Below are 22,543 nucleotides of genomic sequence, written 5' to 3'. Positions count from 1 at the left end.
TTTGCCTTCCCAGCCAAGGACCCAGGTGTTCCCCAGCAGCAGGGCGGGGCCCTCAGAGGTCCAGGCTCTACAGCCAGCGCTGCTTTGTGACCGGGGCTGGCAGGTGGTCCGCTCTCCGCACCTGACCAGCCCCATGCTTCTTTGGTAACAGCTCTCTGGTCTCTCTTTGGAGAGCCATCAGGGTTCCCATGCTTAACAATTAAAAATACAGGACACGCAGTTAAATTTGAGTTTCAGAAAAACAACAAATGATTTTATTAGTATAATATGTCCCAAATATCTTTTTAAAATTTTTAAAATATGTTTATTCATTTAGAGAGCGAGCGTACACACAGGGGCAGAGGAGGAAGCAGAGAGAATCTGAAGCAGACTCCACACTGAGGCAGAGCCCCATAAAGGACTCGATCTCACAACCCTGAGATCATGACCTGAGCCGAAATCAAAAGTCAGCCGCTTAACCTGCTGGGTCACCTAGGTGCCCCTGTCCCAAATACTACTTGCATATACTCACACTAAAAAAGTCAATTCATAGTCTATCTGAAATTCCTATTTAACTTGGGGGCCTGTATTTTATCCGGCAGTCTTTGGCCTGGTGTCCCCACCACCTGATTCTGCTGGGGGCCACCTGGCCTCAGGTGTGGGCAGGGTCTGGCCCATCCAAGCAGCCGGTCACACTGATTGGCTCAGAGGCAAGCATGTGACCCAATCAGTGACCAATGAGAGTCAGCCTAGGAACTTGCAGAGACAACTGGGAAAGAGGTCCTTACCCGGTGAGTTTGGACTCGCCGGGGGGACTTTCAGTGTGAGGGGAGCCTGCCCAGGAAAGCTGAGACCAAGAGACACCGTTTGAGGTTCTTGAGATTCTCTCACTTAAGCCAGCTTGAGTCTCATTCTCTTTCTCTCTGTCCTTGCCACCCAGAGAAGAGTGGCGGATGGCACTAAGTCACAAGTAGACTGTGGGGACAACGCCGAAACCACCTGCTTGAGAGCCTTACCGCGGCCAGGCCCTTGCTTTCCAGCCACGATGGATGCTGCTTTTATTTTCTAGAACAAAACACGGGCCACCCGGCAGCACGTCCCCCCACCCCCCACCCTGCCCCCGGGCCCGATACTCTTCCTGCTCCCCACAGATGCTCACCTCACTAAACCCACTCGCAGAAGTCAGCCAAGACGGTGGGGACAGACAGCACAGCCTGCCGGGCTGTTTGTCTCGGGAGCAGACAGTGCACTGGGAAGAAACTAGCCTGCTGCAGGGGACAGTGTCCCAGGGTCTCTCGAGCCAGGCTGGGGACGTCCCAGCCAAGGATCAGGTCAGGTTGGGGGTGTGGGCAGGAACCAAATGAGCACATATTTCCCACATCTGTACCCGCAACGTGACCCTACAGAGCCCTCAGCCTGGGACTGGCCAGGAGCTGCTGGTCTCTCTCTAGAGAGACACAGACTCCGGCCTTGGATACCCACTGTCCTTTGGAGAGAGCACCCCAAAGTGAAGCTTGGGGCCACGATCTTGGCTTCTCGGGTGTGAGTTCTGGTTTCCCCGGGTCTAGATGGCCTCGCCCTCACTGTCGGACTCGATGATGTCCAGCGGCTGCAGACGGAGGGAGTCATAGTTGGGAGGTGGGGTGCCCGGGATGGGCACGGTCTGCTCATCAGGGTAGGTGCCGGGGTCGGGGCCAGGCCTGGCCACATCAGGCTGGAAGCCAAAGTTGGTGTGAGCCTCCACCAGCTCGGCCACGGTGGGCGGCGGGCCAGCATAGCGAGCCTGGGCGCGTCTCTGCCGCAGGTTCTTGGTGAAGGCCACCAGCTTGATGACGGTGATCCACACAAAGTCGATGAGGATCTCTCCGAATTCGATGAGGCACAGCACCGAGCCCCCCATCCAGAAGCCAAACTGGCCACCCAGGTTTGAGAGCAGCCAAACAATCTGTGGGGAGCAGGGGGTGGACGGCCTGGTGAGGGTGGGGGTCGGGCCACAGGTTCCTGCCTTGAACCCCACCTCACGGCTTCCTGGGAGGTAGGCCATTGGCCAGGAAGGGGGAACAGGGTGACTGACTCGACCCACGGAAACCATTTGGGACTCCAGGACTCTCCCAATTCCCCTGTAGGGCTCAGGACCCTCCCCCAACCTCAGGGTGCAGGGTGGAGGGGCAGCGGGGCAGGGCTGAAGTGTCAGGAGCCCCCAGACTCACATTATTGGCTGCCGACTCCTCAATGGTGCGATAGTTGAATTCTTGGAAGTAGATGTTGAGCTTGACCACTCCCTTCCTGTAGGAGCAGCAGGAAGGACTGGTGTCCCCTCCCCAGGACAGACATACACACCCCCATACACACACACACACACACACACACACACACACACACACGCACGCACGCACACACAGGAAAGACAGCCAAGGGGCTGCCCCAGTCCTTTACCTTGAGCTGCTCACATGACCACTCCCAGGATGGGTGAGGTCCAAGCAAGGGCCCAAAGTGTGGCCCTCCCTGGTCACTCGGGGCCTTGGGGCCACAAAGGGCATCTCTGCGCAGCATCCCCTCTGGGGGCCCCAAGGACCGGCTCTGAGCTCCCCTCTCCCATCCCCGGGGGCGGGGGTGCAGCACATACACAGTCGGCCCCGCATGGAGTCCTAAGCCTTGTTCCTTCATCAAGGGACCTGGGGCCCAGGCCGCTGGCTGCGTGGGCTTCCCCTTGGCACCCAGTAGTCCCCAGGAAAGCTCCGCTCTCCCACACCTCCAGTCTTCTCCCTGAACACCTCTGCCTCTCCTTATTTGTCTGAACAGTTCCTGCCCCTCCTCGGAGAGTTAGCTCAAGTCCCCCTCCCTCTCCGGCCAGGTAGCTTCTTCCCTGCTGTGCTCCCAAAGGAAAGGTCTGACACAGGCTCCCACCCCCATCAGCCCTGTGGGCCTATTTCTGTTCTCGGCACTGGCGCTTCTTCCCAAGAGTATGGACCTGTGTCTTCTGTGCTCAGTTCATGTTCGTGTTGGATGGAGGAAAAGATGGAGGAATGGGTGGACGAGTAGGTGATGGAGGGATGAGCGGCTGGCTGGAGGAGCAGAGAGATGGACGGGTGGGAAGATGGATGAGTAATGGAGGGTTGAATGGATGGGGGGTGGGGGGAGGTGAACAGGTGACATTGGGAGGACAGGCTCTCCTTGGCGAAGTGGCAAACCCTGAATTCCATGCGCTGGCTTCTCTCCCATTCCCAGGGCCGCCGCCTCCAGGCCGCCTCCTGGACCTGACCAGTGTGAGGTGTCTGAGTCGCGGCCCTGTATCCAAGCCCCTCCCTTGAGGCTCTGGTTCCGCCCATTCTCTGCATTTCCCCCAGCCCCACCCAGACTCTAGGCTCACCTGCTCAAGGTGATGTTGGTGCTCTGGTCCCGCTCCTGAGACAGGACGTGGAAAATCCAATCCTGGAATCCAAGAAGGCAGCTGAAAAAATATGCACCTGCAGCACCGCCTCCCAGTCACGGGCCCTGCCCCCAGTCAGGGACAGACCACAGCCCCGAAGCTTCCCGAAGCCCCCTGGGACGGTGCTGGCACAGAGAGGAGAAAAGTTCTAGTGCACACTGGCTGCTGCTGCGGGGAGGAGGCACTCTGGGCTCCAGACACCTCCCCCAGAAGCCCAGCCATGGCGCTGGCTCTAACCCAGCTCCGGCCGTCGCGTGTGCTGTGCCTCTGCCCGCGCCACGTCGTCCTCAGCCCGCCGAGGCCAGCTCAGCTCACGCTGCAGCTTTCACTCAAATGTCGCCTTTGCTGGGAGGTCTTCCCTGACCACTCTGTCTAAAGTGCTTTCCCCTGGTTACTCTCCGCTCACCCTGTCTACTTCCTACCATCATCAACTTGGAGAGGATCTAATTTCTGTGTATTGTCCATCTCTGCCACTAAAATGTAAGCTCCCTAAGCGCCAAGGGCTTAGCCTCTCTCCTTCACTGCTGTGTCCCCAGCACAGCGCCTTGGGAGACACAGGTGGAGGGACAAACAGCCTGCAGACCTGTGCCCAGACCTGTCCCCCAGCCCAAAGGTGGGCGGCCAGGAGCCCGGCCACTCCACCGCCTCACCTCAGAGGCCTCGGAAGGCCAGTCGGCCATGGAGATGGTCATCTTATACTGGGTGTCACTGCAAGGGAGAAGGCAGTCCTGTGGCTGTCGCTGCCCCTGCCAGCGCTGCCCCCCACCCCGGCTCCCCAGTCCCCATGCCCCCCACCCTTGCCCCCCAGTTTCCATGCCCCCCACTCCGGGTCCCCAGTCGCCATGCCCCACAGCCCTGCCCCCTGAGTCTCCGTGCTCCTCACCGTGGCTCCCCAGTCCCCGCACCCCCGGCCCCTGCCCCCCATTCTCCGTGCCCCCCACTCACTTGCAGGACTCCTTGCACATGTTGATGCAGGTCTCCCTCTGGGCCACACTCATGCGCAGGCGTGAGTAACAATAGGCTGAAAAGGACGAGGCGGGGGAGGCGGGGAGAGTTAGAGGCAGGGCGAGTTAGAGGCAGGGCTTTCTACATGTTCTCCTCTCCCTCTTTGGGCCTCCGGCTGTCCCCTGCCTTCCTGGCCATGGCCACCCGAGGCCAGTGGTTCAGTGGGAGGGGGTGTGTTCTCCGTCCAAGCTCTCCTGCCATGGAGGGTCATCCCCTCCCATCCCGCACCCCCTGCCCCCCCCCCCATGTCCAGCCCTTTTGCCCCAGCCTGGCTTTGGGGAGCCTCGACCCAAACATCCCAGACTCAGCTCAGCAGGCTGACAGCAGTTTTCCCTCTGTCATCCCCACTTGGGGCTGGTGGGCAGGGTGATGGGGTCATGCGTGAAGTGATGGGTGATGGGGAGGGAGAGTCTCCCCTCTCGGCTGCATATTTCCTTGGTTTTAAGAGGTGGTGGGGCTCTCTCTGCTCCCCAAAACATCCATCATATTTGGACTCCGGGGCTTCTCCTTCTGTGGCTTCAAACTCTTGGAGGCCACCTCGGTCTCCCCACCCAGCAGCGCACAGAGAGACCCTGTGAGCTCACACCCACGGACACACATGCTGAGGCTCGTACGTGTGGCACTGTGGTTGCACGCACGCGCGCACACACATGGGCACGCAAACCAGCATGCACAGCTGCAGACACTGGAAGCAGTCACACCCATGCGTGAACACACGTGCAGACTCGGTCCTGAGTGCTCCCGTGCATACATACAAATGCCCTCTCCCGTGCATGCGTGCGCACACACACACACGTGCCCTCACCAGCCACTGCACGCCAAGCTCATGCATGTGCAGACGTTTACACGGCACACAAACACAGGAGGGAGGGGAGCCTGGGCTGGGGCACTGCAGACCGTGGAGGGGCAGGACTGGCCACCACCACCCCCGCCTGGCCCTGCTGAGGACATGGAGCTCTGCCCCCCGCTCTGCGGTCAGAGCCCCAGCTGGCCGGGCAGCAGTGCCCAGGACTGTGCGCTCACCCCAGTCTGGGAACTCCCGGTTGTTGCAGTATCTCTCCCCGCGGGGCAGTGGGTACAGGTAGTGGGCACAGCTGCAGTTCTGGATCATGTGCTCTTGGAAGCAGGAGCGAATACAGGCCTGCGGTAGGAGGGCAGGGGAGCACGGCTGTGACTGCGACGCCTCGCCCCCAGCCCCAGAGGGTAGGGGAGCCGGGGAGCCAGGGAAGAGGTCCCTCTGGCCCAGGAGCTGTACCTCCTGACCCCTTGCAGCCTGGGCGTCGCTGTGCTGCTCGGTCCCTGGTCCCCACGGAGGGACTCGGGCCAGACCCAGCTCTCTGAGGATGGCCCCGCCACCTTGCAGAGCTGGAGCCCCACACAGGACATAGGGCGGGGTGGCTTGGTCCAAATGCCACAGCCAACTCTTGGTAGTTCTTAATAACCAGGCTGCCAGCCTTGATGGAGCAGAGTGTCCCCTCGTGGGGACGGGGGAGGAAGAGTGGATTTGGTGCCCTGGGATTGCGTGGGATGACTCCACTCGTGCTGGGGTCTCAGGTCACCCTGACCTGCTTCCAGCGCACTCGGAGGCCAATCGCAGTCACTCATGGGAGGAGCAGTGGTGACGGCTGCCCTTGTGGGCTAAGGTCAGGGGGGCCTGGCACTGCATGGGGAATGGGAGCGGCTGGTACTCCTGTGTCTCCTCTTGTCCAGCTTCGCGAGTCCGGGCCGTGGAGGAACCCTTGCTCCAACTCCTGCTGTCCCCTGCTCTGGGCTCTGCCCCGCCTGGCACAGAGCCGGCCCCTTCCGCCCCAGCTTCTCCTACTCCCCAAGCTGCTCCATCCCAACCTAGCATGCCCCGTCCTGTTCTCTCTGACAGGGCCACGGCCCCCCTATGGGCACAGCCGGGAGGGGAAGAGCCGGAGTGAGGGGCCAGCGGGGTCGGACGAGGAGCTCTGATCGGGGGCCAGGGCCTCACAGTCTTCCAGACCTCACCGTGTCCCCTGGAAAGGAGGAATCCTCTTCAGGCCCCACAGCAGAGGCTGGGGATGGGGGGCGGTGGCAGTGGGAGGATGCAAGCAGAGTACCCGACCAGGGCCTTGGTCTTTGCCAAGGTCTCTGACCAGAGGGACGGCTGCATGGGACAAAGCAAGAGTGGAGGTTTTTCTGGAACGGGGTCTCTAAGGCTGGGCCTGACGGATGTCTCCGTGGCCCCCCCTCCGTGCTCCCCGCCTCCCTATGCTGCCTGTCTATGCCTTTATTAGCTCAGAAGGTTCCCCCAAGTTCCCCATTGTAGGCAGAAGCGCCTCCAGATAGAAGGCGGCCAAACTAGCCGGGGCAGGGTGTGGGGCGCACAGGTCAGCCGGACAGGGTGGGCGGGAGGGCGGGGTGGTGCGTGATTTTCAGAACTGATTTTCACACCATGCGCAGAGCTCGCAGGCACAGAGGCAGGCCCTGGAGTTCCCCTCATCAAGCCTCAGTTTCTTGATCTGCAGAGGCCGCCCAGGCTGGGGGAGAAGGGTCAGCCAGGGTCACGTTCGTCACCTGCGTGGAAGCTTTAGATGGTCCTCTCTGCCGGGGCTGGGTCTTGGGACAGGCCCCCCAGGCTGCCCCTGAAGGTCAGGGCGAGAGGGAAGCCCCAGCTACAGCAAGGGAGATCGAGGCTGGATACAAAGAGGGACTTTTCAGGTAAGGTGATGAGACCTTTGTATTGGGGCCTGGACACCCCGATTTCCTCATTCCTGTAATATCCTCTACATCTTAGCATCGCTGTGAGGAGTGAATGAAACACTGAATGTAAAAGGCCCCAGCAGTGCCTGCCCAGCGCACGATGTGCCGGATCCTCTCAGGATATTAGGAATTGTAGCAAGTAACTGGTATGTATAATAAATGCTGTTACTGTCCCATGGGGTGTAGACGGGAAGAAAGGATCATGTAATACACGTGAACCCTCAGCACAGCCTGTCTCCCACACAAGCGTTCTTCTTGGGAGACCCCGGAGTGAGATCCCTGTGTTCTGGGCATCCCCAGGGGCACAGCTGCCTGGTGGGGACGAGCAGTGGCTGGCCCTGGGCCCTGGTGAGCACCCAGGGACAGGCCTGGCTTAGTCCCAAAGGCCACAAACCCCACCAAACTACCCCGTGGTCACCCACAAAAATCCAGTACAGCCAGTCCTGCCCAGGCCCAGCCGCCCCGGACCCTGAGCCCTGAGGCCTTGGGCCTGCTTGATGCGGACTGCCAGGGTTCCCAGGTCCCCAGGCCCACACTGTCTTCCCACCTGTATAGAGTAGGTCGTGTTGTAGTCGCTGTAGAGGTTTCGCACGGGAACGTCGGAGCCATTCATGGTGCACTGGCTGTAGGGCTCCCCCATGCGCTCCAGCTTGTCCTGTGTCCAGAGAGGTTGCTCCTGGAGGCCCCGCCCCTCCCCAGGAAGCCCCCTTGGTACCTCCCTCCCAGCAAGCACGGGGGTCGGGGGGGTGCCACAGGCCCGGTCGGTACCAGGCCGTGCCCACCCTCCCCCCCAGCATGGTGGTCCTGGTGGGGGTTCTGGCCAGCAGACACGGCAGGAACGGACCACAAGGAGGCGTCCCCCCTCAGCCCCGCTCAGGCTGCCCTCGGGCCGCGGCCATACCACCAGCACCCCGATGGATGTCTCTGTCCCTGACATGGCGTAGATGCCCTCGTCTTTGATGAAGGGGTAGGACCTCTGCTCGTGGAGCAGCAGCCGGGCACCGGCCGTGGACGTGAGGAAGGGCACATAGTCCTCTTGGCCTATATCCAGGATCAGCTTCAGGCCTGTGGGAAGGTGAGGCTAAGGGCTGCCTGAATTCGCTCCCCAAAACCCACCTGTCCAGGCCTTCTCCCCACCCTCCCAAGGAGACCTCTACGGCCCACCTAGGAAGCTGGTTCTGCCTTGCGAAAATTGAGACTTCTTGCCTTCTCCAAGGCCCCCTTCCTAGCTCAAGCCACCCTGGCTCCCCCCAGCTCCACAATCTCTTTTCCATGTGGCAGGGGAGCAGGACTGCCCTGCCCCACCTCGAATCACATCATTCTTCTCATTTAATCCCTGTTGGCTTCCAAGCTCCTTCCTGCTGCTGGGCCTTTGCTAACGCTGTTCCCTCAAGCATGCTGTTCCCTTACTCTGGAATTATGTCCCCGCCTTCACCCTTCCCCTAGAACCTCCTGCTTTTCCTTTGGATCTCAGCCCAAGTGTCGCCTCCTCCAGACGCCTTCCCTGACTACCAAGACTAGGTCTCCTATCTCTGGAAATTTCCTCCCAAGCACGTCCCTCACTTATATGACTCTTATTGTCTATCTTCCTTCCCTACTGGATAGCTCCCATTTTTTTAAATTAATTTATTTTTTAAAACATTTTTTTTAAGATTTTATTTATTTATTTGACAGACAGTGATCACAAGTAGGCAGAGAGACAGGCAGAGAGAGGAGGGAAGCTGGCTCCCCGCTGAGCAGAGAGCCCGATGTGGGGCTTGATCCCAGGACCCTGGGATCATGACCTGAGCTGAAGGCAGAGGCTTTAACCCACTGAGCCACCCAGGCGCCCCGGATGGCTCCCTTCTTGAGGGCAGAGACTAGACCCCATATCTTATGTACCAGAGGGCTCTGCTGAGTGGCTAGGACAACAGGTTAGCATTCACCGAGCACTTGCTATGTGCCGAGTGCTGGGCCAAATGCTATTCTGTACACGATCCTACTGGTGCTCCCAGGAGCAAAGGCTTTACAATCCCCATTTTACAGGTGAGCAAACTGAAGCACAGAGAAGGAAAAGGACTTGTTCAGGGTCACCCAGGGGAGAAGGGGCAGTGTTGGGGTTCTAACACAGGCGGCTGAGCTCCTTGGTCCGAATCATCTGTCCCTGTGAAGCGAGTTGACCAGCACCTCTGTGACACACAGTGATTTCGGGGGCACAGGGGCTGGGTGAGGGGCGGTCAGCATCCCCTCTGGGCCCCCCTTGACCAACAGCCCTGATGCTTAGAATGACAGCCTGACTCCCAGAGGCTGGCCGAAGCCCTCCTGAGGCCACCATGACTCTTTCCCCAGAAACAGGCCCACACAGTGGCCTCTGTCATCAACCACTTCTGGCTTCACCCCCTTTCTGTCTTGCTCAAGAACCATGTCACAGTGAGACTCAGTAAGCGTACGGGCTCTGCCATGGGCCAGCTGTGTGCTTGGGCAAGTTCTTTAAGCCTTCAAAGACTATTCAGCATATACCGAGCACATAGGACTTGCCAGCCTCTGTGCTAAGCGGGCGATAGTATTACATCGCAATGACTCTGTGAGCTCTACTTGTTAGGCTCTCCTGGGCTGCATATACTGTCTTTGAATGGGGCAACCAGGGCTTCCGGAAGTTCAGTCTTGAGCTCAGGCTCATGGTGTGTGTGTGGGGTGGGGGGCGTCCGTGGTGGGGCTGGGGTTTCACCTGGGCCCAGGAGCTTGGGCTCTGCTCCCTGAGCTGTACTGCTTCTCCATCCTTGCCTTGCTCAGCAGAAAAATGGGAGCACTGATCCCTAGCCCAGACATTTACAGGAGTTCTGGGAGGGTGATAGAGGGCGATTTTGTTCTACCATTCATGGGCCCTGCTCCTGGGCTCCCAAGGGAAACTACAGTGTAACAGTCACCAAGGTCAAAATGACTCCATTGAAACCTCGGAGGCTCTATTTCCGCCCCGGGCAGCCCACATTGTACATCTCCGCTGTTAAATAACCAAAAGGAGCATTCCAAACATAAGGGGGAAAAAAAACCAAACAAACCCTGATTCCCATAAAATTAAAGGCATATAGACTTGCACATACTAAAACCACAAGATAATGTCTCTAACTTTCTGGAACGGTCTTGCTCATGATAATTTGTAACCCTTTATGTAGGAACCATATATAATCCCGCTCCAAACACTCCCTTCCCCGAGCACTCTCTTCCTGGTGAAGACTGTGTATCCCCAGCAGCTCTCCTAACTTGGGCTTGAATAAAACGCTTCCTTTCTTTCTAAAAATTTGAAAGGATTTGTTCATTTTGCAGGGACAGTGGAACAGCTCAGCGCACACAGAAGAGACCCAGCCGTGGCCATCCCTCCGTGGGCCACCTGCTGTCTCACCCTGGCCCTGCCCCTTAACAGCTCCCGGTCACTAGGTCTTTTAGCCCCACGTGGTGGGGATTTCAGGCCCCCTGGCTCTGGCCCCAGGGTGAACCAAGACTTACCGAACTCAGCTCCGGGGTTGGCCGAAGGGAGCGCCTTCTCTGTCATGCCCCAGTTGAAGATGTAACAGTTGCCATAATCTGGGTGGAAGATGGACGTGAAGTTCCTAAAAGAAACACCATCAGCTGGAGAGCAGGGCCCACCCCAGCTGGTGCCTCCCTGACACCGTCTGCTGTCCAGGACGCAGGGTGGAGGACAGAGGGCACAGGGGAGCCACGGAACCCAGCCAGGTGCGCTGCCCAAGCTGGGGACTCACACCGAGAGGGAAGAGGCGGACACGGTGGGGGGAGAGGGGGATGAATCAGGAGAGGGCGCCCCGGAGGCTGCGGAAAGGCACAGCTTTATAAGGAGGCACGTGGGGACCCCACGCAGGGTCCTCTCTCATGTCCTGGAAATGTTTCCTAAGGAAGTAAGTCAACTACCACAAGAAACGTTTCCAATAAAGATGCTCATGGCAGTAGTAGTGGTATCCTGCAGTTTCAAAGAATTCAGTTTGAAAAAGACTTTCTTGGATACAGAACATTTCAAACACAAAAAAGTCGAGACAGTGGGCGCCTGGGTGGCTCAGTGGGTTAAGCCGCTGCCTTCGGCTCAGGTCACGATCTCAGGGTCCTGGGATCGAGTCCCGCATCGGGCTCTCTGCTCAGCAGGGAGCCTGCTTCCCTCTCTCTCTGCCTGCCTCTCCATCTACTTGTGATTTCTCTCTGTCAAATAAATACATAAAATCTTTTTTTTTTTAAAGATTTTATTTGTTTATTTGACAGAAATCACAAGTAGGCAGAGAGGCAGGCAGAGAGAGAGAGGAGGAAGCAGGCTCCCTGCTGAGCAGAGAGCCTGATGTGGGGCTCGATCCCAGGACCCTGAGATCGTGACCTGAGCCGAAGGCAGCGGCTTTAACCCACTGAGCCACCCAGGCACCCCCAATACATAAAATCTTTAAAAAAAAAAAAAAAAAGTCGAGACAGTGAAGTCCACCACCAGCTTCAGGAATCCTCACGGCAGAGCCACGAAGGAACCCTTCATCCCTACCCGCTGCGCCCCATCTCCCTTCCATGTGGTTCTCAAGCAAACCTCAGACGTCATGATTTTGTCTATAAACATTTCTAGATGTACCTTGAAAAGTAAGAACTCTTTTTTAAAAATACTATTACCATGTTAAACATAACTAACAAAAATTCCTTCATATCGTTAAATAATCAGTTTGAAGTTCTAACCATCTCCTACGTGTTGATTTTTGTTTTTACAATTTTTAAATCGGGATTCAAATGAGGTTAATGTGATAGGTTGACGGGGCTTTCGAGTTTCTTCTAATCTATGGCTCCCTCCATCTGTTTTTTTTTTTTTTTCCCTTGTCATTTGTCATATAGTTGTTAAAACAGTTCTGGCTTGACCCAGCTCATTCTCTGGAGAAGCAGTAAAGGGATCAACATTTCGCACCCTGGATGAATGAATGAATGAATGAATGGCTTTGGGCAATGCCCACCGGTGGACGAGCACAGGCTGCTGAGGAGGTGGCCTTGTCAGTAAAACACAAAAATCCTGGAACAGGACCGAGCATCTATAACCACCATCTACAGGAAATACTGGAGACAGAGGAACAGGTTCAAAGACACCAAGGAAAAGTCAACTTGTAAAATCCAGACCTTGGGGAAGTCAACAGGATAAATATCCCAGTTTCTTCAACAAACACCCTGTGAGAAAGGAAAAGGGAGACAACCTACAGATGAACAGAAACTTTAAGACTTGGGTTGCAACCACAACATGCTGCCTTTAGTTGGATCCTAACTCACACACACAGATGAGCAAAAGGTAGGACATTGATGAGCATGGACGCGACTGGATAGTTGATGGTATCGAGGAATTATTATTAGTTTTCTTTTTTTGGGTGGGATAATTGCACTGTGGTTTGGTTTAAAAAAAAAAAAAGTCTTTCTCTCTTGCAGATACATTCTAAGCTTTTTAGAGGTGAAAGACCCTGGAGTCTGGGCTTTGCTGCAGAATGGACAGGACGGGGGAGAGAGTAGCAGCTCTGGAATCGGGATGGTGCATCCATGTGAGGTCATCGTGCTCTGTTCCTTCTGCAGGTGTGTCCTCGGGCCTCTGTTAGGAATCGCTTCACGAATGTCTTTGCATGATTTTATTTTGTTTTTCTTGTCTTATTAAAACAGGAAGGAAAGGGGCCTGATTGCAACATGGTCTTCTAAGCCCCGGATTTGGAAGCCTTGACTGTGCAACTTTTAGGGGCCAGCCCGGGTTGCATAGTTCTGCATGCATTTTCTCATTCGATCCTCAAAGTAACCCCGTGGTGAGGTCAGCTGTTATTTGCCCCAGTGTTCAGATCAGGAAACCATTCCTTCCACCTGTGTCCCCCCCCAAGCGCTAGCAGAACACGAGGTGGGTCCCGGGCAGGCTGCCACATCTAAGCAGGGAGATGTGAGCGCCTTACTCCATGTCTGGCCTTCGGTGTCCTCAATAGTGAAAGGGAAATCAGAACAAAATCACATTTCTTCACTCCACAGGTGTTTACTGAGGCAGATGCTGGGTTGGGCACAACGGGGGTACACAACAGAGTCCTGCCCTGGACAGTCACCGTGTAGCGGGGGGACCCGGCATGGCGAGAGCAGCGTTCTGTCCATGCTCCCCTTCCAGAATGTGCCTCTGGCTTGTCCACCTGTCTCCATGGCTGAGGCTCTCCCTGCAACAGGGTTCAAGCCACCAGCACCGGGCCCTGCTCGCCTCCTACAGGAGCCTCTGTCCTTCCCCTCTTGTTCTAGTAGTGGTCCTTCTAGTAGTCTTGTTTTAGTTCTAGTCCTTCCCCTCTTGTTCCCCTCTTATTCTGCACGGCGGGCAGGGTGATGGTTTGAACTGTGAATTGGAGAAGGGTACACTTCCACTGGGAACCCTCCAGAAGCTCCTTGCAGTTCCAGATGAAAACACCAATGCCCTATGTTGGTCTTCCCCTCCTTGTCTGTTACACTCCAGCAGCACTCCAAGGTGTTTCCAAATTCAAGGTCCCTGGGTGCCCGGAATATTTTCCGATCCGTTAGCCCAGTAAGTGGCTTCTCCTCATTCTTTGGGATTCACCAGCTCTGAGACCGACCCCCTGCACTCTCCGGGCAAAGTCACTTCCCTCCCCAGTTACCGGATCATTTCTACCTGCTTATTCCCTGAGAGCATGAGTCCAAATTGGAAATTATCCTCTTTAGTTAACTGCTTGCTTATCAACGGCCTCCTGATTTAGAAGGTAAGCCCAGGGAAGGCAGTTGTCTGTCTTGAAGGAGGAATCACATTTGGAGGCTAAGATCCCGGGCCTGGGAGCCAGCCTGTCTGGATTCCAGTTTCGGCTTTGTCACCGAGTTAACTGGTGAGCTTGGGCTCTCTGAGCCTCGCCGGCCCCACCTGTCACGCCGGGGTAGTTAGCAGCACCCATCCCACAGGACCAAGGCAAGGGCTGGATGGCGAGCGTACTGAAATACTCAGCAAGTGCTGGGTTACACACTCTGTCCTCAGAGCCCGGCCCGCACTAGACAGACACTCAGTAAATATTTGTTGGGTGAATTATAATACGGGATAAGTGGATCAACAGAGATAAGCTTGGAGGAGGGACACCTCATTCTCGCTGGGCTGTGTGTGGGCGTGTGGGTCATGGAAGGGTTCTTGGAGGAGGGGAAGCCCGAGCTGAGACTTTTAAGCATGGCTAAGAGGTAGGCGAGCGGCCTAAGGACAGAGAGGAGAAAGGGCACATCAGGCCGGCAGCACTGCACAGGCGAAGGCCCAGAGGGAAGGAATCGCTCTGGGCGGGTACTAGCGAGTCTCATCTGCGGATGATCAGGGCTGTGGCCACGGGAGGAAGAGAGCAGGGCAAACCAGCTGAAGCCGGGCACTGTTCTAGAAGGAGAGACCCCGCCCCAGGCATGTGGGGACACAGTGTTCCCAAGAAACCGTCTTGGACATCTGCGGCCCTGGAGCAGGCGGCCGCCGCTCAGGGCGCGGCCAGACCCCCTCCTGCCCAGGGCCGTGCTCTCCGTCTCGCCGTGTGTGCCAACTGTCTGCTTGTTGACTGTGCCCTTTCCCTTTCCCTGCCGACTCTCGCTCCAGAGCCAGGCTTTTTCCCAAAACACCTTCCCGGGACAGGCGTAAGGCATGGTGGCCCCAGACCGGCGCAAAACCTCCAGAAAAGACTGAAAGGCAGAGCATCCTGGCAGGAAGACGTACAACAGCGGCGGTACTGTGTGGTAGGGGTTGGGAAAGGCTTCCCAGGGCGGAAGCTGGTTAGCCGGTCCCTAAAGCAGTAATAAGCAGTTGCCTCGATCTCGGTTTCTAAATACCGTTCTCCAGGAAAAGGAAGCAGAGCTCCTCAGAGAAACGGCGGCTTCTGGGGCTGGGGCATCATCAGGGGCCAGAAAGCAAGGAAGTAGACCAAAAAAAAAAAAAAGAGAGAGAGAGATGGGGATGTGTCAGAGAGACACAGGAGCCCAACGCAAGGCCCTGCTGCTAGCCGAAGCTGGAAGAATTTGAGTAAGAAAATAAATAACGTGGGATGGGATCCCAAGGCAAAGATAGACGAGTCGGTACCAGGATAAGTGATTGAATAGCATGAAAAAGGAAAGAAGACGGAACCCTTCCCCACAGAAGAATTCCAAAGAGTCTATATTCCTGCCTCCAGGAGACCAGGAGCCAAGTGCCTCTTGCTGCCTGTCACCCCATCTCCCCCCGAGCGTGGGCTCCACTTCATGATTTGTTCCGCGTGGAAGGGAAGGCGGCCCCCACCCCGTCCCTTAACCAAGTGAGGAAGGGCAATATCCTGGGCGGCGGCGGCCCCCCCGGAGGAGGCTGTAAGGTGAGCACCTCACCTCTGTGCCCTTCTTCCCGCAAACCCCTCTAGTCTGTGTAAACCCAAATCAAGGACCTCCTATAACACAGCATCTAGGTCCTTCCATCCCCACGGTAGCCCTAGGAGGCCACGGCACGATCCCCATTTTCCAGATGAGAATACTGAGGCCCAGAGAGGCCAAGAAGCGGGCCCAGCAGCACACAGAGTGGGCATTCAAATCCAGGCACTGTGGCATCGGGGTCCTAATGTGGCTCCCTGTTTCCTAATTACAGCTGCTGTTTCGTGAGCCTTTGTCCCGGTCCAGGGAGAGAGGACGGAGTCAGAAGGACAGTGAGGAAGTGGAGACGTAGCGTCTGGAGCCCGGCATTGGGAGGGCAGAGGGCGGTTTGTGTCCTCTGGCACCACATCTGGGGCTGACTCGAGAAGACAAGTGACCGAGAGCAGGCTTGGGAGACGCGGGTGGGGACGGCAGATGATGATCTGGTTTTCTGATGGCCCAGACTGCCGGCTCTGCCACTCACCAGCTGTGTTGACCTCCAAGACGTTGCTTAACCTCTCTGGGCCGTGGCTGCCTCCTATAACATGGGCTGACATAAGAGTACCTTTCTCATGGGCTTGTGGCCAGGGTTAAATTAATTTTACACCTGTGAAGGGCTAAGAATAGCCTCTGACACAGCAGCAGGGCTCGATCCACGCTAGCATTATTATGGGATAGTGAGTTTCTGATCAAATGTGGGTTGAATGGCAGTAATAGCTATTATTTATTGAGGCCAGCCCTACTGTGGGCACATCACCTCATTTAATACTCAAAATACCCCCACCGAGTAGACCTGTTACTACCCCATTTCACAGGAGAGGAAAACCGAGACCCATCGAGTTTAAGCTTGTTGAGGGTCATATGGCTTTGTAAAGCAGGGCAGGGATCTGGGCCCAGTGGTCTAACCACACAGCCCAGCCTTGACCCCTCGCTAGAGCTACCCCCTGGCCACAGCCATACCACAGAGGTGGCGTGGCCGACGCTGGGTGTTCTGCCTGCCCCAACACCATCTGTTCCCCCTTCTCTGCTAAGGCTCCTCTGCTTCTCTTTGGGGGGACCACCCATTCCTCACTCTCAGTCTTGGGGCCCCCACGGGACCTGCTTTGTGGAGGGTGCGAGGGCAGGAGCTGCCCAGGATGGAGCCATGCCTTGTGCACAGTGCAGGCCCCGGGGACCGAGGGTAGAACCCAGCAGACCCTAATGGACCCCTCCCCTACCTACCTCACCGCCCCACCCCGCAACAGCCAGGTCTCTCCTCACCGAGCAGAAGGACCCCAGGCTTGAAGGCAGAGGCTGACCCCTCTCTCTAGCCGAGAGGGCAAAGGTGACCGCGCCAATGTGACACGCTGGCCCACCGGCTCCCTGCGGCCTTCTGGGAGGGCTGCCAGGAGCGGCTGACCACGGGCACGCGGACCAAAGGCCACCGGCTGAGAGTAAGGGGCTGGCATCCAGCCAGCAGCCACCCACGCCACCAGCAGGACGCCTCCTGTCACCAGGGACACTGGCCTGCTTTTTTCCGCCTGCGGGCCACACCTTTCTAGCTCACACCACGCGGCCGGGTGCGCAGATCTGGCGCCTCAGGGCTCCGGAGTCCCTGGCGCTGCCTGCAGAGTGCCTGCCCCTGTGGGTCCCCCTGGCATTCGGCAGACTCTCCGTAGAGCTTCCTGGGGGCTCATGGGTGGAGAGAGCACGCAGGGGTCAGGCACCGACGCCGGGAGGGTGACACCGGAAGCCTGTCACTCATGACATGTGGCAGGACTCCATGGACTTCTCCAGGGGCCCGAGGTACGAGGCCGTGGAGCCCGGACCAGCAGGACACCAGCACGCGTGGCCCCGCAGAGATCTGGTCACAAGGCCCCGGAGGGGCCACCTGGCTGTGGCAGCTCTGCCTGGGCGGAGACTTGGGCCGCGGTCCTGCCCCAGAGACACCAGGGGCTCGGTGTGTCAGAGCAGGGGTGGGGAAGGAGGGGGGACCTGTGCCCCGTCGTAAGAGCCGCAGGCTTTGGGGTGAATGTTCTTCTCCCTCTGCCCTCCTCTCAACCTTGGGGGGTGCCCGGGATGCGGGCGAACGCTCCCAGGGCCCGGCTCTCGGTGCTGAGCTGAGCCAACTCCGCTCTCGTCCCGGGCGGGTGAGGTGGCGGGACCGTCTGGGAAGGAGAAGCGGGGCGGGGGGTGCCGCCTTGCCCGCCCGGGTCCCTCAGCCGCTGGGTGTTGGAGGCCAACGGCTCCCAGGCGCCCCCTCTGCAGCCCCCTTACCTGGGACGTGAGGGGATCTCAGCCCATCCCCCACGAGGTACTGACGCGGCAGGGACCACTGGCCGGCCCCTCAGGGGGACCGTCCTGTGTGGCTAATGCTCCCGACGCCCCAGGGATGGGGCCTCCATGTCACCTGCCTTTTATGACATGGACTCTCCCCACAGCCCTGTCTCAGGCTCTGCCTCCAGGAAACGCGACCGGAGACCCCGAGGCACAGGACACCGTGCTGGTTCGTGGCCACGCCAGGCTGTGACGGGGCAGGGAGGGGTGTTGGGGGGCCGGGGCGGCTCTCACCTGTAGCTGCAGGGCTCGGACCCGAACAGGCAGGCCAGGATCAGCCGCTCGGCAGGGTAGCCCATCTCCGCCAGCTTGTGCGTGGGCACCTGCGAGAAGATGTTGGTGGCCTGCAGCTGGTACCACTCCGTCACGGCGTGGGTGGCGCTGGTGAAGTTCCGGAAAGTGCACGCGGTCCCGTTGAGGCTGCACTGCAGGGGCCGGGAGGGGTTCCGGTGGGCGCAGGCCGGGCTGGCTGGGCCCCCGCCACCGTCCCCAAGGGCCAGGTGCCCTTCCCCTGGCGGCACCTTGGCACGGGGGCAAGTGGCTGCAGAGCCAGTGGGGGATGTGTTCACACGCACACGCGCAGGGCTGGGGGCTGTCCCCTCACACACGGCTGCTCGGTCACAGGGTCTCACACAGTGTCGCCGGCCTCCCGTGTACTAGCCCAGTGCCTGAGAGAGTACGCACACGCGTGCACACGCGTACACACAGACTCGCCCACGTCCTGACATCCACAGCCCCACGATGTCACGGTCACAACCACACACACTCATATCCAAACGTTTTCCCCCGCCCACATACCCCGCTGACCCACAGTCACGCTCCTGTGGCCCGCAGACAGACAGACACCCCAGGACCCTCCACTTTCTTCTTTCCTGGCATCCTTGCAGACTTCCGGAGGCGTTTCCTTGGGGGCCGTGTGGACCACGAAGGACTCAAGGCTCAAGGCTCCCTCCCCCTCACCAGGGAAAGGACCTGGGCCTTGTCAGCCTGAGCCCGGTGAGGCGTGCAGGGCCCCCCTCCCCCTCACCACAGCCGGCCCACCACAGCAGCCAGGTCACTGTTGTAGACGCTCAATGGAAGCAACCCCAGGACTCTGGCCTCGGCCACTCTGCCTCTATTGGCCCTCACAGCGGGCCTTCCTTCTGGAACCCAGGAGGCCAGGAGGAGCTTCTCCACATTCTGAGAGTCCCCTCCCCAGGGCCTGCTGCGGGCACTGTCCTTGGGCCCATTCCTGGAGGTCTCCTCTGTCCTTAGGGAGAGGACGATAGTACTTGACACTCGCTCTGTCCCAGACTGTGTTCTGAGGGCTTTCTCTTACCGCATTCGATTTGTACAGTCATCCTACTCCATCATCGTGAGGAAACTGAGGCCAGCAGACCTCCTCCCACAACACAGGGGCGCGTGTGCGTGCACACACACACACACACACACACACACACCGTGCACCACATGCACACACATAGGGGCCTGACCCCGCAAGCTGGGGCAGCCAGCAGGAACAAGCCTGCTTCACAGACGAGGAGCAGGGCATAGGAAGCCAGGTAACAGCATCAAAAATCAGTAGGGCACGGGATCAGAGTTGGCATGGGGACTCTGGAGCCTCTAACTGTTCGCTGGTTTTGCAGAGACATACGGGGAGCCCTGACCCGGTAAAGGTCAGTGACCTCCTCCTGCGCAGTGTATGGCCACAGCCTGGGTCCCCAACCAAGGGTGACCATGTGGATCACCAGGGAGGGTGTTAATACAGATTCCTAGGCCCGTTCAGCTTCCCTGGGAGTGGGGCCCAGGGATCTGTCAGTTAGGGAGCTCCCTAGACTGAGAGGCACAGACAGGGAATCTTCTAACCCCTGGCACGCTGGCAGGCGTCCCAGCAGAACCGCCCAGGGCAGTTATGCTCTGGCACTGGACGGCACTGCGCGGCTGTGGGTTTTCACCTGCCCAGTACTTATGCCCTTGTCTTTTGATAGTAGGACTTAATTCCTTCTTCAGGAAAGCACCCTTTTCTGCCTCACTGTGTCCACCTGGTAGAGGCTGACATCACCCCAGCTCCAGGGCGCATGACCCAGGACTGACCAATCATGAGAGCGCATTCTCCAGCACACAGTGATTGGTTGCAGAATGAGCATGTGACCCAATGAGTCCCTCCCAGGACTTCTGCTGGGGCCATTGGGAAACAGGAGTTCTGTTTCTTGGGGGAGAGTGCTGAGCTGATGGGGTGTATGTCTGGCATTGCCAAGACCCTCTGCATGGAGAGAGCCTGACAGAGAGTCAAGTCAGTGGGGAGAAAAGCTGAACAAAAATAGAGAAAGGTAGTGTCCTGATGACAGCATTTGAGTGCCTGGATCCAGCCATACCTGAACCCATTCTACCCCTCACTCCATCAGCCAGTGAATACCTTGTTTTGCTTAAGCTAGTTTGACCTGGGTCAATGGCATCCAACAGTGTCTTGACTAACATACCAGCTCTTTCTATTAAAAACAAAAAAAAAAAAAATCGAAACTTTGTAAACATACAAAATGGGCACTGGCTTCCAGCCTACCTTTCCCCAACAAGACCCAGATTACTAAAGGAAAGAAACTCCCCTCAGCCTCCCTGGGTAGGGTCCGTTGCTCCAAGTGTGCTTGGGGACCACTTACTAGTCTCATGGCCACTTTGCACCCCTGGGCAGTGCAGGTCCTTCCTGGCGCTAGGCTGCTGTCTGCTGAGCCATTGTGGACGTCCCCAAAGAGGTCAAGGACCACTGGGTGGTGGGGGTTCTGCTCGTCAATCAGAACCAGCGGTGTGTCATTCCAGATGGTGAAGTTCAGGGTCCTAGTGGTGTTGGCATAGCTCTGCTCGGGAGCTAGGATCCTCTCCAGGACCGCTTCCATGAGCTCATCCAGATCCTTCAGCAAATGCTTGACTTTAGAATACCTGGGTGGGGAGGGGGCCAGTCAGGAGGGCAAGGGCAGCTGAGGGGCAGCTGAGAACAACCCCAGTCTGGGCACCCCCGCCCCCCCAGCGCAGCTGCCAGCCACCTTGTGTGAGGAGAGCACTGCACCCAAGCCCCTGCCTCTCTCCCCACCACAGGTGACCGTGCCTCCTTCCATCCGCCCGTTCACGTCTTCATCCACCGAGTATGCAGACAGCGCCTACTAGGTACCAGGCATTGCGCAAAGCACAGAGGATATGAGAGCGAACAAGCCACAGGCGTTCCCTTTCCTTTACGAAGTTCACACTGTAACGAGGAAGACTCCTAACAGCTCGTGGCTCCAACGCTCCAGCAGCGACTTTGGGAAGCAGAGGGAGTCTCACGAGGGAGAAGGTGGTCGGGACTGTGGGGCTGGGCTCCAGCAGCTCCTCTCAGCCCCCGCAGAGCTTCCCGTATTGGAAATGGTGACTGGTCAGTCCGGCAGAAATGTGTCCGGACCAGGGAGGGTCCCACCCACGGGCCGGTCAGCTCTGGCTGCAGGACAGCCTGCAGGAGTGTGTGTTAAAGCCTGGCCATAGACCCACGTCCTGCTACAAAGGGGTACAGCAGCCCCACCTGAGAGTGGCTTCAGCTGCGGTCACCTCCTGTCCCCAGAGTGTGAAAGCAGCCACCTTTGTGTACACAGCAAGAGGAGGCTTCAGGGAGGGCGGTGGGCTGGGGGGGGCGGGGGCTGCTAGGATAGCCCGGATGTCCAGAGCTGCTGTTGAGCCAGGTGGGACGGGGCCTGAGGACTGGGTTCGAATCCCGACATGTCACTTGATATCTGTGTGACCTTGGGGCATGTTAGCGGCTCCGTGGCTCTGCTCTCGTCTACAAAGTAGGAGGATGAAAATATTGACCCTGGAGGGCTGTTGGGAGGATGCGGTGAGGTGAGGTCTCTACAGCATGGAGAACCGGGTCGGGCCAGCGCAGTGCTGTCCTGCGCTGACTGCGGGCTCTCTGGAGAGGCCCCAGGGATCCACCCAAGCAGGCAGGAGCCCAATCGCGAGAAAGAACAGACTTTCTGATCACTAGGCATGCAATCAGGAAGTATGAATTCCCTTCCAGGACCTTGTTTCGGGCAAGAATGTTCCCTGTGACTCAGCCACACTGGCCCTTCCTGCAGTTCCTGGAAAGCACCAGACTCCGTCTCGTCCCAGGGCCTTGGCAGCCATCCTCCACTGGGGGCCACTCTGCGCCCCACCTAGCTGGTGTCTGCCCATACCTGGGGGTGTTCTCCTCTGGCTGGCCCCCTGCCCCTCCTCAACCCCGGTCAGGCCGGCTGCCTCGCCGGGTCCTGTTCGTAGGCCTTTGCCATCACGTGGCTGCGCAGTGGCAGCTCCGGAGTCAGATCTGGCCGGGATTCCGACGCCACGGCTGTTCGCTGTGTGTCTCTGGGTAAGTTCCCTCACCTCTCTGAATCTCCAATTCCCGCCCTATAAATCTATAAATTGGGGCTAACACGGTCGTGCCCACCCCTAGGGTGGTCGTGTGGATCAGAATTACATAAATCAACCAAAACACAGACGCATGCTCTACTGACCGAGCCAGCCGGGCGCCCCTCGTTAAGCCTAGGAAGTTTATGAATTTTGAAAGGTCCTTGCTGCAAAGGGATGATGCAAACAGGAAACTAAGGAGAAAAAGAGGGAAGGGGAGGAAGGAGAGAGAGAAAGGGGGGGGGAGTAGGAGAGCGGAGAGAGATGGGGGAGGGGTGGTGAGGAGGGAGAGGGGGGGGCAGGCAGGGGGAGGCAGGCAGGGGGAGCCAGCCCGGCTCTCCAGGGACC

The 22,543-nt window shown here is 57.9% G+C and overlaps 1 protein-coding gene and 1 long non-coding RNA gene across 11 annotated transcripts in view; one reads left to right on the top strand and one right to left on the bottom strand.

Moving 5' to 3' along the window:
- Positions 1 to 394: 394 nt before the first annotated feature.
- SCNN1B (sodium channel epithelial 1 subunit beta) overlaps positions 395 to 22,543 on the bottom strand; it is a 56,164-nt gene continuing 34,015 nt past the window's right edge. Inside the window, exons 3-13 of the mRNA XM_045072676.1 lie at positions 20,446 to 20,722; positions 18,044 to 18,234; positions 10,625 to 10,728; positions 8,043 to 8,206; positions 7,689 to 7,796; positions 5,438 to 5,555; positions 4,355 to 4,430; positions 4,060 to 4,117; positions 3,350 to 3,411; positions 2,190 to 2,265; positions 395 to 1,924 (exon numbers count right to left, since the gene is read on the bottom strand). Coding sequence (XP_044928611.1) covers positions 1,544 to 1,924; positions 2,190 to 2,265; positions 3,350 to 3,411; positions 4,060 to 4,117; positions 4,355 to 4,430; positions 5,438 to 5,555; positions 7,689 to 7,796; positions 8,043 to 8,206; positions 10,625 to 10,728; positions 18,044 to 18,234; positions 20,446 to 20,722 — 1,615 coding nt within the window. The 3' untranslated portion in view covers positions 395 to 1,543. The remainder of the gene's footprint in view (positions 1,925 to 2,189; positions 2,266 to 3,349; positions 3,412 to 4,059; positions 4,118 to 4,354; positions 4,431 to 5,437; positions 5,556 to 7,688; positions 7,797 to 8,042; positions 8,207 to 10,624; positions 10,729 to 18,043; positions 18,235 to 20,445; positions 20,723 to 22,543) is intronic.
- On the top strand, positions 5,554 to 22,432 carry LOC101671123. Of its 10 annotated transcripts, none has more exons than XR_006604538.1 (6): positions 5,554 to 7,287; positions 8,009 to 8,216; positions 10,445 to 10,852; positions 11,990 to 12,431; positions 12,566 to 15,462; positions 15,729 to 16,071. It is a non-coding gene; the product is annotated as an uncharacterized LOC101671123 (long non-coding RNA). The 10 variants fall into 10 exon arrangements; XR_006604536.1 differs by having other exon boundaries at positions 7,969 to 8,216; XR_006604535.1 differs by lacking the exon at positions 5,554 to 7,287 and adding an exon at positions 21,828 to 22,432 and having other exon boundaries at positions 8,088 to 8,216; positions 15,729 to 21,113.

Source organism: Mustela putorius, unplaced genomic scaffold, assembly GCF_011764305.1.
Source record: "Mustela putorius furo isolate JIRA1106 unplaced genomic scaffold, ASM1176430v1.1 tig00004041_pilon_pilon_pilon, whole genome shotgun sequence".
NCBI classification, from domain to species: domain Eukaryota; kingdom Metazoa; phylum Chordata; class Mammalia; order Carnivora; family Mustelidae; genus Mustela; species Mustela putorius.
The sequence above is the reverse complement of the archived record's forward strand: the minus strand, read 5'-3'. Positions and strand labels throughout refer to the sequence as shown.